The sequence below is a fragment of the Harpegnathos saltator genome, unplaced genomic scaffold (genome assembly GCF_003227715.2).
Source record: "Harpegnathos saltator strain DR-91 unplaced genomic scaffold, Hsal_v8.6 scaffold414, whole genome shotgun sequence".
NCBI classification, from domain to species: Eukaryota; Metazoa; Arthropoda; class Insecta; order Hymenoptera; family Formicidae; genus Harpegnathos; species Harpegnathos saltator.
Window position 1 is genome coordinate 114,659 of NW_020230222.1, and position 19,869 is coordinate 134,527.

General features: G+C 46.2%; 1 protein-coding gene across 5 annotated transcripts in view; it reads left to right on the forward strand.

Annotated features, from left to right (window-relative positions):
* Window positions 1-10,457: 10,457 nt before the first annotated feature.
* Window positions 10,458-19,869, forward strand: part of LOC105186125 (zwei Ig domain protein zig-8) — a 117,892-nt gene continuing 108,480 nt past the window's right edge. For 2 of the 5 annotated variants that reach the window (XR_003113331.1, XR_003113332.1), the window contains exons 1-2: window positions 10,458-10,927; window positions 18,588-19,513. Coding sequence is in view for 3 of the 5 variants with exons in the window: in XM_025301362.1 (XP_025157147.1) it covers window positions 19,378-19,513 (136 nt within the window). In the remaining 2 variants the exon portion in view is untranslated. Of the gene's footprint in view, window positions 10,928-11,066; window positions 11,086-18,587; window positions 19,514-19,869 lie in introns of those variants that run through there. The other 3 variants (XM_025301362.1, XM_011146139.3, XM_025301363.1) reach the window with 2 other exon arrangements.

Sequence of the window (19,869 nt, forward strand, 5' to 3'; positions counted from 1 at the left end):
TCGGATCATCATCCGACGACTAATTGTTTCTTTCGTCGAGTACACGGACGAGCCACTCGATCATGCCGGATGATCTATAGCGGAGTAAATCTTGTTTAGCGAGATACAGGTGGTCATCCTGTAGAACGGGAATAGAGCTTGATGGATGGTCGGTACGATCTTGCGGTGTCTCGTGGTTTAGACGTCAAACATACTGATACGTTAACACGCCGGAGCGTTCAGTGCGGTTTAACAAAGCTTTGACCGACTCGTTGGTCGCATTCGTTTTAGGGAGATGCGTCGGCCACTGTAGCGGCGTCAGAGGCTCTACGAAAGGATCCCTTTTGGCGCTTTTGATACACATTCGCTCTCGCGAGACGCGCTTGTAATTAGCCTGTCGCCGCCTTGCCGAATCATTCGGAGAAAAAACGAATTTCAGGCTCTTATGAAGTCATGCAAGATCTTAAACGATCAATGCGCTCGATACTTTGCTCGGCAAAAAATTTTTATACCACATTTTTTTTCTCAGCGGAGAAAGCAAATGAACCGAATCGATGCGACACGACTCCATCGTATGTATGCGTTGGTATCCGTGTCGCGTCTCGCGGCTTGTGATTATAAATACTTCCATGAATCCCAAGTTTGATTTATGGTACCTCTGATTAATTATGTTGACGTTATAGAAGCATTAAATCTCGAGTCGGTAATTTCTTTTTCCGTCGCCAAGTACGGTGACACGTGAGATGCAAAACGCGCGGCGTCTCTCTCTCTCTCTCTCTCTCTCTCCCCCTCCCCCTTCCCCTCTCCCTCTCCCTCTCTTCCTCTCCCTCTCCCTCTCCCTCTCTCTCTCTCTCTCTCTCTCTCTCTCTCTCTCTCTCTCTCTCTCTCTCTCTCTCTCTCTCTTCACGTGACATCGAACGCATATGGTCTTTTTTCGGATCGCTATAACTGTCCTCTCCTCCTTCGTCTTCGTCGTCGCCCGCATTCTTTTCCCACGCAGCTTTTATCTTTAGCCGCGGATCAGTCCGGCCGACGCGGCGCCCGGAAAATCCGAGTTTTCGATGTAAATGCGGCGCATGCGATCGTTCGCGCACGCAAAGCGGTAAATATCGCGTGGTGGAAAAAGAGAAACGACACGGGTTTAATGAACGCGTGATATAACGGCGATAACAATCTCGCGCTCTGCGCTGTAAATTCAACTCGCTCCGCGACACTTTTCGTGCGCGCCCTCGCGCAGAAGCGTGTGTTTTGCGTTGTCGGTAAAGAGATGTGGATCATTGGATAATGATGGGATGTTCCATCCCATTCCATTCGTTTGTAATCCCATCCTCCCTGGCACAACAGTCATCATGTCGTCGTGCTACGGATCACTTAAGGATCATTAGCTTTATGGCGCTTCCGTATGGCCAGCCGTTCGTGTGCAAGTGAATGTCGCTCGAACGCTCTATGAATCCGCGCGACGACGCGGACGCATCGGCCGATGTGCGATTTAAAAAAAAGAAAGCGGATGAAAGCAAAAGACAAGAGATCAGTATCGAGACACGTGTCTAAATCTACTAAAATTTTCAATGTAAAATACGTTGAAAGTTTAAACATTGAAATTTCAAGAGCAAAATAATACGTAAGAACGTCCAGAGTCGAACGCGCGATACTTTTATTACTTTTGATACTTTTATTACAGGTAGATTCATAGAGTCGGATCTTGCATTTGAGAGCATCTCAAATTCATTTCCAAATACTTCGACACGGTAATTAATAATACAGTCCCAAGTTCACAAATATTCCGGACGAACGACATATTTACGCGAGACGATCGTTCGACGAGTCAGGAACGGTGCGGAGGGACGGGGGAGGGCGCGAGGACGGTCTCGTGAGCGAAACGGAAGTCAAGGAGGTCGAAGCCGACATCGAAGAAAGCGTTCCCGATCAAATGAATAAATTGCGCGCGGGCAAAGCCGGCTACTCATTAAAACATGCGGGGCCTCTGGCCGCGCGGCCATGACGGCGCGGGAGGTGAGGGAAAGGGGCCGCCGAATCCAGCGCGCACTAACGAGATCGATTTACTCAAGTGAAAAAGCTGCTAGCCCGTTAGCGGGCAATTTCCGTCGCGACGGAGCGATGATTAATTTCCCAGCGACCCACACGCGAAGAAACCCGCGCAGTGTCGCAAGCGCGCGACGGCCGCAAGCTTCCGCGAAGTCGAATTAATCCAGATGCCACGCGATACCCTTGGCCGCGCATTACGTCCGGGTACTCTCGTCGTGTAACGGCACACCGCGCCGTGTATATCGCGCGGATATTGTGTTACTGTATTTCATTACCTGGCCGGACGCGCGGAATCCCGCGCGAGCGAACCGGCACAACCGGCCGGTGCAACGCGTGCGTTCTCTCACGAAGCGCGTGCACGGAGCGTTGCGTAGCCCTCCTCGGTGATGCGACCGGGCCCGCGACTTCCGGCCGTTCCATTCAGGAATATCACCTTACGCGCTTCCTCGTGGATTCAAACTCTCAGAACGCGCGCGCGCGTAATCAAAGGCTCAACGCGACCACCCTGATGTTGTAATAGCTCTCTGCGCGACTCCGGGCGGCCGTGAGTATGGAGGCTTTAGTGCGCACGACGTTTCCGACATTGACGCTACTGCACAACGACTCGCTGAAAGGATGAGACGCCGCGCCGCGCCGCGCCGCGCGAGGACGAAGCGCGCTGGAAATTCGCTTGAGGAGAATCTTGTGTGACTTTATAAGTGACACACAAAACACTACTTGTTTCTATGAGGAATTTCAGGCTTGTGAATATTGCATTGACATCTCGTCCCTTGTTTTGTATCATTTGTAGGGTATATTTTAGGTTAATTACTACTCACCTTTGTTAATGCGTGAAAAAAATTTATTAAAATTTTTCAACTTGTTAAAATCTTTTAATTTATTAAAATTTCATTTAAAATCAATAAAATTTAATTTAAAATTTATATTAGATTTAAATGAATTATATTAAATTTAAATAAAATTTTATTTAAAATTAATAAAATTAGTAAAATTAATAAAATTATAAAATTTATTAATATGTGAAAAAAAAGGAAAACTTTTAAGTCGATCGCTGATAAAGTGTTCCATGTCACTGTGTAAGTGGAACTTTAGTCATTTTTTAGAAAACATCACAGATAAATTGAAATTTTTTTTCATAAGTGAAAAATATAGAGGATGATTAAAAGAACGGTTCATGGCTTTAAGGACAGACTTTTAGTACTCACGAAATGGAGGAGAAAGGTCTCCTAATAAACATGGGTTGAAAATTAATATTATGAGAGTTATGAGAGTAATTATTTATTTTAATTGAAGCAAGTGGTTTACTCGCTTATTACACTATTAAAGCCCCCCAAACGTTGAAGCTCTCCAACAAAATCAACTTAGCTCAAGAGATGCGTATTTTTAATTTATTAATTTATTTTCGCGATGAACTCGCTCGCTAATTGGCACATTCACCTTAATTGTGCGCCTAACGCAACTACTCGTCCGCTGTAATAAACCGCACTCTCCGTCTCGCTGTAATCGCCGATGCACGGTTAAACGGGCGTAACAAACACTTTCGCTAAACAACGACTTTTCGGGCGGAAATAGCGCGTTTGGCTAATGCAAACGCTCAGTGATGTTGGGGCGCGCAACGCGTTTCAGCGGAACGATTAGCATTCACGTACGGCAGCGGCATATCTATATATCGGCGGAAGTTTAATGATCGAACGTGAATTAACATGACTGGTTAATAATCGCTGCGCGGTATGCGCGTTAGGCAACATATTTGACTTTACATTAAGAAGAATATGCGCGATCGCGAACCATCCACGGCGTCGTCGCCTCCCGCGCTAAAACTCCCGAGCTCGCAAATATTCGCGCTCCTCCTTTATTCCGTGTTTCACTTTATTTCCGAGATCTAATTACCCCGCTTAATCCGATAACGTAATAACCGTGGTGTTAGACGGCACGTTTATTACATGACTAATGAAGAGCAGCCAAGCGTGCAAAACATGTCATTCCGATTATCAAAGTATTATACCGGGACTGGTTAAATTTCTGGCGCGACAACGTAGCGAAGAGAGTGTGTGTGTGTGTGTGTGTGTGTGTGTGAGAGAGAGAGAGAGAGAGAGAGAGAGATGGGAAGAGAGAGAGGAAGAAACTAATTATATCACGATAACGAGGATAATTTGGGACCAACCGTGATGGTCTCGCACTTGTGCGCTTATAAAGAGAATAGGATTATAAATAGAAATAGTGAGAAGAGACGCGCGCGCGCGAGCGCACACGCTGCGAGAGGTACAGAGGCCATGTTTTATCCGCCGGTTCGCCATTATTGCGCCACCGATTTGCATGTGCTGGCGCTTTTTACAAAATTTAACTGCCATCCACCATTACGTAATTAACTTAAGGACCTCCGTAAAGAGCGATATTATCTTAAGACACGGGCACATCGGGCCGGCGTAAGACAGTGGTTATTCATCGGCACACGTCGTGCGCTATTTTTCATCGTCTCTTATCAGGCTCTATATCGTGGAATGCGTAAATTAACGTCGGACAAAAGGGGCTCGCGTTATATATATACGGCGATTATAGAGGAGGGATTCCATGAGGGCGGAATCAGGCGGTGGCGTGAGTGTAGTAAATTCTCTCTCTCTCTCTCTCTCTCTCTCTCTCTCTCTCTCCCCCCCTCAACTGTAGCTACTAGTTCAGTCTGCAGGTTCACAGAGCGCCTCCGCCGTATCTCGGAACGTGATGCATTGTGTAAATTCTTTGTAGGTCGTCGAGCGTGAGAAAAGGGGGATACGATTGACGAGTAAATTCGCGGTTTATTTAGTTCCCCATCGACCCGCGCGAATCGGCTACGCGTATGTGCCTAGACTTCTGGTCAATTATATAGCCAATTATTTTCGACGGAGGAGCGACGTCGGGTTAATTACGAGACACTGATTTTCGGCTAACCGCACGCACGCACGCACGTATGCGCGATAGATTTATATGAGATTAATTGAATTTAATTTGGCGCCTGAGAGGCGATCGATCGTGCGAGTTAGGATTTATTGTATGACTGCGTTATCAATATTTGGATGATTGAATTTTAATCTGTGGTATATTTTTGGATTTATATGTATAAAATAGGAGAGAGAGAGAGAGAGAGAGAGAGAGAGAGAGAGGGGTGGGGGGGAGCTGATTTATAAAAGTAGAAAGGGAAAATGCACGTAGTAGTCGCGCTATCGCCCCTGTGGTATCTTTGTCCAATTATATTTCCAATTATTTTGCGAGCACATCCGGCTTACATCGTACTCGGCGCATAACGTAGGCGCAATTTAATTACATTTCATTTTCGATCAATTATAAAAGCAGAGTCGCTCTACGAAACACCCGTTTGATTTTTACGGCCGAATATTTTTTAAAATATCCCTTTACATCTGCGCCTTTTATAATTATCTCAGCAGTTGATTTCATAAATATTTCATATTCACGTATATTTTGTCGTATTTAATTCAAGAATTACATATGGCCATATGATAATACATTAGCAATAACGTCCTTTTCAATGAGTTATATAAAATTCATCTCTTTCCGCTCATCGCTTGACGAGCGATAATTTTCGGAGATTATTCGCTTGGAAAGACCACGTCAGTGTCAAAAAGTCTTCATATTTCTCGCAGATTTCGCTTTTCTGTTTGCGATAATAGAGAACATATGATGTATAATGTCATTCTCTATTAAATTTAAACCAACAACGAAGACGTTTAATGTAACTTGCCAGATTCTAAATATTATATCTTCTCTCTTTCGCGCGTGCTCCGTACTGAAATTACATTTATACTTTACGATTGTTTTCATTTCGGCATATTTAACTTCTTGGAGTATCACTTGATTTAATTTCGAACGCAGGAGGGATTATATCGCCGTAAAATATATAAGTTGTACTCTAATGAAAATTTCAATAGTTCCTTAATGAGTTCCGAGCCCTTGATAATTAATTCCACAAACTTATATTTTCTGTGGCCAAGTTAATTTCACTCACGCAAATTAGGAATTTAATCAAATCTCGCCAGTCGTTTCGGCCGTGGATCTGGCCACGCACAAAAATGGCAATTAAAGCCCGACATGCCGTTATTAAGTTCCACAAATCATCTGAGAGGGTTTGTGGCGTTGCGCGAGAAAGGAGAGAGAGCTCGCGACGAAATTGATTATATAATAATTTATGCATTTATAAGTCCAAGCGCGTTGCGCCGGGAAAAGTTAACTCTTCATCGTCTTGTCCTGATTAATTATTTATTTACCGAGACATATATATCTAAACGATAAAAAAAAGAATTGCCAATTTAAACCGAGTATCGGACAAGCATTGGATATCTAATATCGCGTGGTTGTTATCAGTTATAATTATTATTATCAACAACCTCTTACCGTGCAAGATCACGATAAATATTCGGATAATTATTCCGACACGCACACATACCCACACATAAAGAAGGCTAATAATACCAGACCAAACCCGTACGACGTCCTTTTCTTGCCGCCGTCGTTGAAGAGGGGAAAGAAGAATTTGTGTCTCGCAGGCCAGCGAGGGTGGCACCATTTCTATTCATCGCGGAAAATAAAGCCGGTCTCGATCGCGAGTTCCGATAACCATGAATATTTTATCCGCATAATATTTCTAGCACCCATCGCAGTGCGTTTCACGTACTCGCGCACACACAGAAACGTCGATCTTCTCCTCTCCCGTCCCGACGACCACGACACATAGTGGGGGGGAGGGGGGACGACACATAGCAATCCTGGGACACATTGAGATTCTTTTTATTATATATTTTGTTTATACTTTGTTGATATATTTTATATTTATATGTTGTCAATTTCTCATTTCTTTTTATTTTTTCTTTTTATATTTTTTTATCCTTTTATATTTTTATATTTTTATATTTTTTCATTGTTAACATCAACGATTATTTGCCATGGTGAACGGGAAAGTCTTTTTATCATTGATGATCCTTGATGATAATGCGTTGAAATTTAAAGTTTCATTTTTATTTTAGCTACGTCCCACGATTTACCTTATTCGCCTCGCTGTGCGACGACGGCGACGACGTTTAACTGTGGCTCTAGCCATCGGCACCAGTCCTCGCATTGTGTTTGCGAGGACACGTTTGCGCGCCGGTGAGAGTGCAAACGTGTCGGGCTGTGAGTCGCAGGTTCCAACACTCATTCGTGGTTTTCGGCTGAGCTGGAAAAGGGCGGGGGCGATTTCGCGGGTAGCGTGCGTAAAGGACACGGGGAACATCGTGCTGGCCTTTCGAGACGGATCGCAGGAATTAATGGACTTTATGGATTGTCGCGAAACGGGCCGAACATAAAGTCATAGATGTCGTTATGATGCGTGTACTAACGGGTAATGTCGCGTGCCAAAAGTATCACTGTTTGTCGTGCAACGGTGTTGACAAACACATCGTCGGGGCGTTGTGCCATCAGTGCACCATACTTTGCACTGCAACTCTGACCGACGAAGCGGGAAATTGTCAACTCAAGAGATGACTAAGACGAAGGTCTCAATTAGCAACCATTAAATTACGTTATATTTTTCTAATTTATAAAAAATTCCAATTTATGTATATTTTCTCCGAAATTATACTGAAGTAGCATTTAGTGACGCGACAGTCTAGTTTCGAAGAAGGAATAATTGTACAGTTTTGACACTCATAGACATCTGACATTGATTATCAATTTCTACGACGCAGGCGAGTAATTGTCTCAATTGTCGCGGTCAGCAGGACGCTGTAATTGTTGACACTCCGCTGTTTTTCATTTTATTCGAAACTTGTCGCAACCGGTAGCACATGAAATTTAGAGCCAGGACACACGCGCGGGATGTTAGACAAATATTCGGGTAATCAGAAGAAACAGTTTTAACGATCGTTTGCGAGAGCAGAACTCGAGCGAGCGAGTTGGCGGGACGGGTAAAGTGGGAAAAGCTGTAAGTAAACTCGGGTGATGAGGTTAATATACCTACAAAACGGCGAGACGTGCGACGACGAGGACGAGTCCTCTTTCGTGATCAAGAAACCGTAATGGAAATTTAAATTCACCCACGTGCGGGAACTTGGTGAATCTCGGCGGGTCGCTTAATAAAATCCTTCCCCCGGCCGCCAAGCGCGGAAATTTCGCGTCTCCTCGCGCACGCTCGCATACCGACGCAAAATCCCGCGCCGCGCCGCGCCGTCCGCGCGGCGCGGAATATACGAGTGCGCCGCTATGATTGCCTGTATTAGAAGGGGAGCACACGTTCAACGCAATGGATCGCAAATTCTGTATGCATTCGTGGTTACCGGCGTGCAACGCCGGAACGATCGATCGCGCGCGCGAGATATGCACGCTCGGATGCTGCGCTTTTGCGCGGGTCGCCGTCGATGAACAGACGCGCGAATTCCCCGCTACGCGCACGTATACCGTCGCTACGTGTTGCCCGATAAACGGACTTCACTGTGCGCAGATTTCGGCCCTTAACCCTTTAACGCTACTTGCCTCGCATCGACTAGCCGTCCGTTACGAGCGATTTATATGATTAAGCGGGACAATGCCGGATTCAACGAGCGATTGCTCGTTCAGCCGCTCGCGCTCTCGGCACCTTCGCCAAATACACTTCCGGTTCTTCGCTTCTCGGGAGCAGAACCCCCTTGTTGCATCGCGATTTTTCAATCATCGTTTTTCAATGATGCCGCGCCGCTGATAACAAGCGCAACACACGGCGGTGTGTTGAGCGTTGACCGATTAATAGTCTCAGTCGATTGAGGTAATTGTGAGCAATTTAATCGATCGAGTGTGCGAAATTAATTATTAATCGCCGCACGATCGGTCAAATGGAAGTAATCGATCGAGACGATTATTAATCGCGCGTAATTGCGATTTGCTCGATGCTAATTTTCATTCGGTTTAACGACGATAAGATCGAACAACTCGCTATACGACGCGACGGCGACGGCGACGGCGACGGCGACGTCCGGCAATACGAAAGTAAGATACGAGCTTTAATTAACGCGCGAGTTACCGTCACGTCTAGAACGTCACGAACACATTTATTTAGTCGATCGCGCGCGCGTTTATCTCACATTCTGTATCGCGATTACATCTATAAATTGATGTATCGTGGATAATTGCGATGCTCGCGCGCGCGCGCACACCGTCACACCGGAATAATGTGACGCGTGCTTAACGCGCTTGTATCGTTTTCCTCTCGTGTTTGTGGCACGTAAACAGCCGGGCGTGCGTAGCTAATTATAATCGCTTATATCGATTGCGCGCACGCACGTATTCCTCCGTTTCCGAACGGACTACGAGATGTGTAACATTCGCGCGTCCCGGATGCCACGAGTTTGATCTGCAATCCATCCTCTAAATTGACCGATGCACGCGCGCGCGCGCGCACGCCGAATCTCTCCTCCCCGCGTCCTCCTACGCGTCCTCAGAGTGCGACTTTTCATGCCGTTTTCAGCGTATCAGTCAATTTCGAGAATCACGCCCGTCTCCTTGCCGCTTCGCCCCGTTTCGATCGTTCTCGACACTCTTAAGGCCATCGCACACAAATGAACGTAAGCAGTAAGACGTAAGCAGTAAAGAAACTGACCAATCACAATCAATTATTCTCGTAAGTTTTAAAATGGCGTCTTTAAATTTCGATTGTGATTGGTCGATTTGCTTACTGCTTACGTCTTACTGCTTAAGTTCGTTTGTGTGTGATGGCCTTTACACTCGCTTAATGAGCTAACGTTCCTAATTTCATGCAAATCTCGCGCATCGGCGTCTTTCGCGAGCGATCTCGGCTCGGCAAGATAGAGTCAGTCCATTAGCTCTTTCGCGACGAAGCATCCCTCTGAATTTTCGCTCCTCTCACCGGGAGAGCGAGAGGGACATGTACACGCCCTGCCGCGGGCGTTCGAGTAGAATCAAAGCGCAGTTACGTATTTTCGGGAAATGCCAGTCGGCACAACACGTACGCAATAATCGTATTAGCTCTCACACAGCGACGCGCGCGTATCACTTAACCCGTTACTTCCCGTGCTCCCCTTACGACATTAGCGCGATTCGCTATATCACATTTCGGCACCGCGAATGGAGCCTACAATGCGGGCTTCCCGCGTACACATACACGGATTATCGAGTTCCACACCACACACACACACACACGCGCGCGCGCGCGCGCGCGTGACGTGCGTATCTTCGCATGAGCCCCCCGAATTCATGAGGGACGCAAGTACTTGCTCGTTTCTACAACACGCCGTGCACCGCCACCATCACCACCACCACTAGCGCGACTAAGCAACCGGGGCCCTCCAATCTCGGCGATTTCACTCCCTCACACGTGTCGCACACACTCTTGTGTTCTACACGCGACAATTCACACCGGCCACCACCGTGTGGACCACTCACACCGACGAAAGTCTCGAGTGGGATCGTCTCTAGTACTCCGCGCGTCGCACCGACGCGCGCTTAGTGTGCCTCACGCACCCACAGTGTGTGCGACTGTTGCGTCACGCACAGCGCGGCTGACACACGCGTGTGTGCATTTTACTCGTCGTCGTCGTTGTTGTCGTCCGTCATCCGCCGTGGTCGTCGTGTAGTACATTCGTAGGCCTACCTAAGTTTATTGTTAGAGAGCGTGCGGCGCACGCTGTGGGCCGAGCTTGAGAATTTAGTACGCCTCGTACGCTGCTCCAGTCATCACGTGCGCGTCTCTGTCGCCGCGATTGTTTCTTCAGATGCGAATGAAAGAAATCACAGTGATAGCGCGCTCAGCGCGTCGCGCGTCACGCGTCACCTGGCTGATCCGCGAGGTGTCGATTTTCGGTTAGTGCCGCGTCCGGAAATTTTGACGAGCGAACGAGTGGGAGTGTTGCTTGCAGTCATGTGATCTGTTTGCCGAGAGATGAGCGAGGTGAAGTTTGATGAAACGAAAACTGTTAGTAATACGTGCTACAACACAAGTAGCCGCCGGAAGTTGTCTTTGTTTGCCGCGGAATATCGACGGAGGGCATCTCCCTATATCGATCGGGAATTATAAAAGAGTATATCATGACGACAATGCTACGTTATGTAATTTTTTTATTCTGTATTTTTTATTTAACCCTTAAAGGCTGTCATAGGTGTGGAGTTTCAGTCCATGCGAGTTTTCATCTGGTTAAATGTCAAATTGTCCGCTGCTAACAATAACTTCCCCATTTTCCATCCAATATTCAATACTAATGAAATATTTAACTGCATTTGACTTATTTGATGTTTGAAAATAAGAAATATATCCTGGAGGGAAATTTCACCCCATTTTTCATCTTATTAAATATTAAATTATATCCGCTGCACACAATGACTTCTCTTTTAATATTTATTTTTCATTCCATTTAATAATAATTCAATAATAATGAAATATTTCATTCCATTTGTTTGACTTTTTTAATTTCTAAAATATAAATAAAATAAAATAAAAATATGTACTGGGGTGAAATCTCACGTGATTAATGCATTAACGTGATTTCTTTTGATGATAGCTTTTAAGGGTTAAAAAATGCGAGAAATATCTTGAGAAAGGACTCATACTGCACAAAGTTCCAAAAGATATCTGGATATTTAAAAAAAAGGCTCCTTTTGAAGGTCTTTAAGGCATTTCTTGCTCTTGATCTCTTGCTCGAGCAGCCATAATTATTTGCAAAGGTTTTACGTCCGTTTCCAGCGTTATCGCTGGGATGAAATGTTTCTTGAGTTTATTAAAACGTAGAGGGAATCTGGTCAACTCATCAAACAAATAGGGAGAAACGGTGACAGAGATAAAGAATATTTCTGCGACTATAATTAAATTCAGAATAATGAAATGACAGGCGCTCGCACGCGTGCGCACGCGCGAGCGACCCACTTTGAAATTTTAAATACACAGAAGAAGATCAGAACGTCCGGGCGCGAGGATCAGAATAGAAGCAAATAAAACTTGTCGCCGGTACGCATACCTCCGACTTGTTTACACAGATTCCACAATCTGTCCCCATTTTCCGTACTCCTTCGTCAGCGAAGCTGGAAATCAAGCGAAACGCAATAGCGAGGTTCCGTGGGCATCGCACCAAGCGGAGAGAACCGCTCATTCCATCGGATGGCGCGGGAGTGAGGAGTTAGCGAGTGAAAAACGAGAAATTAGGATTTCGAGGACAGAGCGAAGTGCTTGGAACACGAAAAACCAATTGCATGAGAGGACCTGAGAGGGAGGATAGTCGGGGGATGATAGTCGAGAGCGCGCCGCGACAGTCCGAGGGGCGGGGACGAGAGACACATTGTTTATTCTAGAAATAGCGTTTTTATAAAGGCGCGTTACGCAAATTACTGCCGCACTACGTGGCGCATATCATTGAGCGGAGCGCTTTCGCGACTCTCGATGAATATCCAAACAAGTTCGAGGACAGTTGAGCGGCGAGAGGTGATCTCGATAACTAGATATAAATTAAACGGAGGACGGTTCTTCTGCGAGGCTCTGGGATACCGCGAGTAAAGTGTGATCAACGCTCCAACGTTTCGCCTGAAACGTGTCGTGAATTTGTGGCGCGTTAAACCTCACCCTGTGCATTATTTAATTATTCCACACTCGTGCAGATGTCAGTATAGCTCTTCTCTGTTTCTCCCCTTCTCTCTCTCTCTCTCTCTCTCTCTCTCTCTCTCTCTCTCTCTTTCTCTCTCTCTCTCTCTCTCTCTCTCTCTCTCTCTCTCTCTCTCTCTCTTTCTCTCTCTCCCTCCCTCCCCCCTCCCTCCCTCCCTCCCTCTTTCTCTCTGTTGAAGCGTCAAATTTGCAGAAGGACGTGCCCATAGTCTGTCCGCGCGAGAGCTGAAAGCATCCGTGAAAGGAAGTGTGCAAACACGAAGCCCGATCCTGCGTAAATTTCGACGCTATGAAGCAAAACAGGCAAACCAATAGCGTCGACGACAGCGTCGGTCCTCTAAATCGCAAAGCCGCGCCAATCCCTTTCCCATCGCGAAGGATACGCCGAACACAGGGCGGATGTCGAAAAAGTTTCGTCTCCTCGAGAAAGAGGGAGAACGAGAGAAAGCGGGAAAAAAAGAGCGGGAGAGAGAGAGAGAGAGAGTTGGAAAAAGAGGCAGAGAGAAAGAGTCACCTGAACTGTCGCTGCTAAAATTACTCCACTAGAACCGCCCGCAAATCGCCGTGCCTTTTTTCGCTGGCGCATTCACCACGAACAGGTCGCCCGCGACGTTTTAGCGCCGTTTCGAGCTCCGCGCGCGCGCGCGCTCCTGGAGAACTAATATATCCTTTAAACGCGCCAGGCCGACACGTCCCATCTTCCTCGCCCGCAATTTCAAGTCTCATCGCCGGCGCCTTTCGCTTTCTCTCTTTCATCTGCGAAACCCTAATTAACTTTGGCAATTATGTATGCGGGACGGAGGGGTTTTATACACTCCGTTACGTCGACGACGAGCGAGGTAACACGAGAGAGAGAGAGAGAGAGAGAGAGAGAGAGAGGGAAAGAAAGAAGGAGCGATAGAGAGAGGGATGGGGGAAAAGGGAAGAGGGAAGAGCAGAGGGACTCGCGACGTACGTGCGTACGGTCGGCTGATTAAAGGTTACAATGCTTTTCTTCGACGAGTTTTATCGCCGCGCGCCACGTCCAACGGGGGACAATTTGTTCCTCAGGAATCGTCAGGAGATCCATTTTCCTATTGGACACGGAATGTGTTGGGGAAACTCATCGAAGGAAAGTGCCGCGGGTCTTAATCAGCCGACGTTTGCGAGACACGTCACGGTTTTCCGTTTTTCCGAATCCGCCATTTTCCCGGAGCGTCGAGCGGCGGGAGGGGAGCGTTAGGGGAGCGCGTGTTACGTTTTTTCCGAAATTCCTCCTCGCCCCTACGGCGTGCCGTAGGTTTCTGCGAGAATTACCCCACGCTGTTTTTCCCCTTTTCGTTCGCACGGGCCGTTCCTAGCTCGGCGACGTCATATAAGTGTTTGAATTTTAATTCGTCTCGTCCTGAAAATTTCGTTATTCCCAGCGTGCTCGTACGCTGCATGTCGTACATTCGCGCGGTGCGCTACGTGTGCGCCGGCACATACCACCTACGTGTGTCGCGCTCGCGCGCGCACACAGACAGCGGTTTACGTGTTCTCCTCCTAGTTTTATGCCCGACCCTGTGCACCTGTGCGACATACTCGCTCTCGCTATCTGCCGCCCGCATCTCCCGCTTCTTCCTTCGTTCCCCATCAAGCTCCGTAGCTTAACAAGGGCATTAATTAATAATACCTCCCAGGGATAATTTGCGCCTGCTGTCTTGCATCAGCATTGTCATTGTCCGCGGGGCCGGCGTCTCTACCCTTTGTGTCTGCATCGCGGTGCATCTTAAAATTGACCCGACGATATTCATATACACATGGCGCACAAAACCCGAAGCCGAGTCGAATTTGCGCGCCGGGCGCGCGAGTCTCGGGGTGAATTGGCGGAAAATAACGAAGATGGCGCGAGCGTTAGCGCGCGCGCGCGCGAGGGGGAGGTTAATTTTTCATTTCAATTAGTCGGCCGTATACATAGTGAATGTTCTAATTAGTGACAGTGTCCCACAATTTGTGACAATTGCATACGCGTCCTCGTGAATAAATCAGATATTACGGCGCTCACTCTAAACATGCGTTTTTGCTCTAAATTCTACACATCGTCGGTCATGGCAAGTTCCTAGTGAAATTAAAAACCATAGTAGAGAAATGTTGGAATATTACACGATTACAAGCGTATATATTGCTTAATCGTGACATTTTAAGCAATTGATCGCCCCGACATCTCAGTAGTTGATAATTAATATCAAATATCTGTGTGTGTGTGTCAGATCTGTGTAATTATTTTTTTATTTCTTCAAAACTAGACTGCCAACGGAAAGATAAAATTAAACCATCACGTCACCGAATGGTATCTCGGTCATTTCTGAGAAAAAAGTGTCATAAATATAAATTAAAATCTTTCCATGAATTAGAAAAATGTAACATAACTGAAACCCTGAGCGTTCAAAATTTTCAATAAAATAAATTCTGTGTATTTAGCTCTTATCTTTACCTCGTGTACCTTTATTATATTAATTTATTTTCACGATGAGGTTACTCGGTCACTAATTACACGTCGGCAAATCCCGCCGGAGTCGCCAACGAATTTATTCGCGTCCTTTATTCTTTTGCATCGTTGAAATGTATTTATAATCCCTATTTTATACGTTGATTGACATTATGAACGAAATTAATTTTAACTACGGGGTCGGGAGACAATGATTATTCGCCACCGTCGGTTCCCGCGCGTCCACAATAACGTTACTGCTCTTCCGTGCAAATTTTTCATGCTTTATTGGGCCCATCATTTTATGCGCATTTCATGGTTCGACACGTCCCTTGTAAAATCGTGTCGCAATATTTTTAAACCCGAGTACTTTCTATATGTGCCTCCGTGTTGCCGAGTTTTTCATTAAAACGGTCAAAATTAAATGTTACACTTCGGGTGTTGCGGATCTCACTGTGCAACATAGCCCTCAGCATTTTCATCGCTAACAAATTCGTTCATTCCATCGTGAACCAATATTTAAGCGATTTCTCTGGACCATTGTACCGTTTTTCCGATTAAAGTTGATATTATTTTAACTCCGAATCTCTCTCGCTGTCTCCGTTCGCTCAACGCGTTACTTACGAGTGCGATTGAGAAGACGCGCGGGTAATAATTCGAAAAATAGCTCAGCTGAAAGCTTTTAATCCGCTTTAACGGATTTCTCAGGCCTATCTCGGGATCCCGAAAGGTGCGACGCGACGTAACAACGCGTGAACAACATCAAATAAATCTTCCGCTCGCAAAACTGCACCAATTACTTTTATTAATTTTATACAAATCTCCGCGCGGCTTATTTACACTCGGCGCCGGGCAAACGACGCGTGTAACGTTGCCACGTCGGGGAAAAACTGACCATGCACGAGAACAAATATTGGAACAATACCGCGCGTTAATGCAAATATTTGCGCTTTAATCGGCGACAGTAAACGCGTCGGCCGGTTTGTTTCTTCCGCGGTTGCACTTTTGTATCAGTGTTATTTTTTATCAATTCAGACGTCGCACAAGACTGACCGTGCTTTTCTTTCATGACGATCGCGCGCAAAATGGATTCTACCGTGTCGCGGCGTATGCCTCGACGAGCGCATCCTACACGTTTAATTTAACTTTGTCGATGGAAGAAGCTCTCTCTCTCTCTCTCTCTCTCTCTCTCTCTCTCTCTCTCTCTCTCTCTCTTCCGTATCGCGGCGAATAATAATCCCCTGAATCCTCCGACACGTAGAGACGCCTGGAAGAAGAAGAAGAAGAAGACGACGACGACGACGACGACGACGACGACGACGATGACGACGACGGTGACGTTGACGTACCGATGCAAAGCCCATCGACAAATTAATTAACAGCGGAATATCATTATCCGGCTGCGTGTTTCAATCCGGACGGGATCGATTTTCAGATCATGTCGCGCGACTCTATCATTCTTCGCGCCGGCAGTCAATGTCAATGAGTCTTTAACCCGAAATGCGCTCATTAGCGGAACACAGGATCGAAACCTTTAGATGGAAATTAACGAGGATGTTTTGAAGCATGGTCAGAGGCGAAACGCGCCGCTTTCCCGATCCATCTGCCCCCAATTAACCTACATGCTGAATAAAATTCAGCAACACTGTTACTCACTACAGAAGCGGCTACACGTTTTAATTAAAATCGAACAGAACTTTAATGCTCCCTCTCTCTCTTCCGCTCTCGCTTGCGACAATTTATCACTACGTTAGCATTATCGCGGTTGTGGTTGGCGATTGATCCTGCTGCGCGTTTGATGTCACAGTTACGGAAAAATCACGTGTGTGACGCGCAACGACGAGATCGCTTTGCGAATACCCAAGTAAATATCCAAGTACACATCGCGATATTACGTCGTATGTTTGTCTCTATTATCGACTCTGTCTCTTTCACTTTTTCTCAGTAACTGAGTGAATTGCAATCAAACTACCAATGTATATGTATTAACGTACACATTAACGTGTTTAACTCTAGGGGGTTGATTGACGGAGAAGGGGGCTAAGTACTATTTGTTTTTACCAATCTCAAATCAGAAAAAAATCCCCCTTAGGAGGGGGGTGAACACCCCGTACATGCAGTGTGTCTAGTGACGCGACCAATCGACCAAATTGTAATTTTGTTCAGATAGAAATGCAATTCATTCGTGATAATTAAAACGAGATATAATAAATATCACTCAATTAGAGTACAACACACACAGTCGCGTTACAAAAATATTGTGCGATAAATATTCATTTACAATCGGGAAGAGACGTGCTCGAGAGACAGAGAGAGAGAGAGAGAGAGAGATAGAGAGAAAGACAGAGTTGATTCACCCATTTCATTTAAGTTAAGTTTAATCAATTTCTTTCACAAAGTGAAATGTCGTACGTCCGTCGACTCCTTATCATGAAGAATTTAAACCACATAGAGACACATCCAACGAGATAGTGCGCGCCGGAATCTCTCTCTCTCTCTCTCTCTCTCTCTCTCTCTCTCTCTCTCTGTCTCTTTCTCTCTCTCTCCTCTTTTCCTCCTTAATCTTCAACCATCATAAATTAATTTAGCCGTTTGAAATAATTGGTTTCATCGTGGCCTGGAAGGCGGATGGAAACTTACGGTAGTTCTTGGGAGCATTTCTGATTCCATCTGTGTGCGCGCGTCTTCCTCGAAAACGAAAACGAAAGAGGAAAAGTAAAGTTCAGAATTCTTCTATGAATTGCAAATTCGTCCGGCATTTCCGCGTTGACTACGTTATCATGAGCGCGAACAAAACGATATAAGCGTCAGAGAGAAGCGGAATAATTGCAAAATTATTGCGACCCTCCTGTCGCTATATAAATTACTCTCTGTTATCTATTCATAATGATGGCGTGGCGCAGAAATTAAGACGACCGTTTCACCGCCATTTAACGTCGCGCTGATCCATTTTATTGCGCGGAACGCGAATAATCGCGAGAATTAACTGTCAAAATTTATGACAAACGTAATGTACATTCGCGCGGGCGCATAATGCATCGCGGCTGAATCTTAGCGTCAAATGCTGCGGGGACATGCTGAAATCGCATAAACGGATGCCGCCATTTATCATGCCGCCGGGTCTTACTTCTCTGGCTGAGTGACAGCGCGTTAAATTTAGCATTAATGATGCGGTTCGAGGCGCTATAGCGAAAGACGGAAGCTCGTTAATTAGTTATCGCGGCGAAAAGTGCACGGCAACTTGCGCCATGTACATTTACGCATCTTTGTCACTTTCTCTCCCTTCCTCCTCTCCTCTCTTTCTCTCGCTTTTCTCGTCGTAGTCTCGTCGTAGCGTTCACATTGTCAGATTTAAGTCCTCCGTTGCGATAAGGCACGCGTTTAGCATTCCGCTCTTCGACCCACATTTTGTTGATGTTGAACACGCCGTGGCGGAGTGTCTCTCGACCACATTCAACGACTTTCGCGGTGAAAGCGATGCTCGCGGAAACTCAATTTTCACGTCATTAACAGAAAGCAGAGAACTTGAGGTGAAAGATCGTGATGTCCTTTGATGAAGATCAACGAAACAAAGGACGAGAAATACGTGAATACGAGTTGGAAGGAGAACACATTGGAATCGATCGCTGGAATCGCCAAAGCTCGAACGTGAAGTTTACGGGCGAGAGGTTTCTCGAAGAAATTTGAAAATACGGCTGCGTTGAACTGTAATTTCCGGCAAGGAGAAATTGCTGGTGTAATCGCCGCCGCGTACTCCGATGCCGAGGCGCGGGACATTACCGTAGGAGTGCGGCGGCGAGGAAGAAGAAGCTGAAACTACTTTCGCGTGTTAAGTGAAACTACGTAATACGCGCGCGAAGACACGTAATGCAACTTCGATGATCGAGCTTTCAGTGAATCCATTTGCAAACGTAATTCCTACGTGCCGTGGGGAGGGAACGAGAGTGCCGTGATAACGAAGCGAGTCGTTAAAAAACAAAAGTCATTTCGTGCGCGTCGTTTGGTAAACCGAGCGCGTGGCGCAATGCAGGCCGTCGCGTCTCTGATACAATCGCCGGCTATTAATGAATGCAGTTCGCATCCGCGGCACGCGCGTTAAGATCGTTACGAAATCTCGCGTCACGTGTGCGAGAGCCCAAAGCTACGAAGGAAGAAAGGAAGGGAGCAAGGTAGGAAGGAAGGAAGGAAGGAAGGAAGGAAGGAAGGAAGGAAGGAAGCACGTGAGGCATTATTAAACTTCTCGCGCTTTAATCCGGATGTAACGCGCACGTTTACGTGGTTGGAACGAAAACTATGCGGCACGATGAAGGGGCCAAGAATCGGTGGTGGCCTACCGAGCGAGAAAAGGCTGGACTACTGCCAGAAGACGCGTCAAGCTCGAGGAGCGTTGCTGCTGTACTTGAGTATCTACACGTTGCTGCCGGCCGCTATTTTCACTGGTTGGTATCGACGAGATTTCGTCTCGTTTTGCGAGAAACTAGAACTTTAAGCGCATACACGAACTTGCGCTCGATTAGGAGTCGAGGCCGATTTGACGCTACTAGAACGGTGAAAAGTGACCGGTTTTAATTTTGACGTTGTTGAACGAAAGACAGACAAATAAGTGATCACATTTTTTCACCCGCATTCTATTCGTTTCTATTTTTCGAATAACGGTCGTTTCGACCACTCTGAAGAGAAATAAGTTGTCAATCGGTCTCGGCAGTTCTAGTTTGAATTTTATGTATTACGCTGGCGCGAAAGGTTCGTTGCGTTGGTCGAATAAAATCGACGATGAAAAATTATCCAGTCTCTA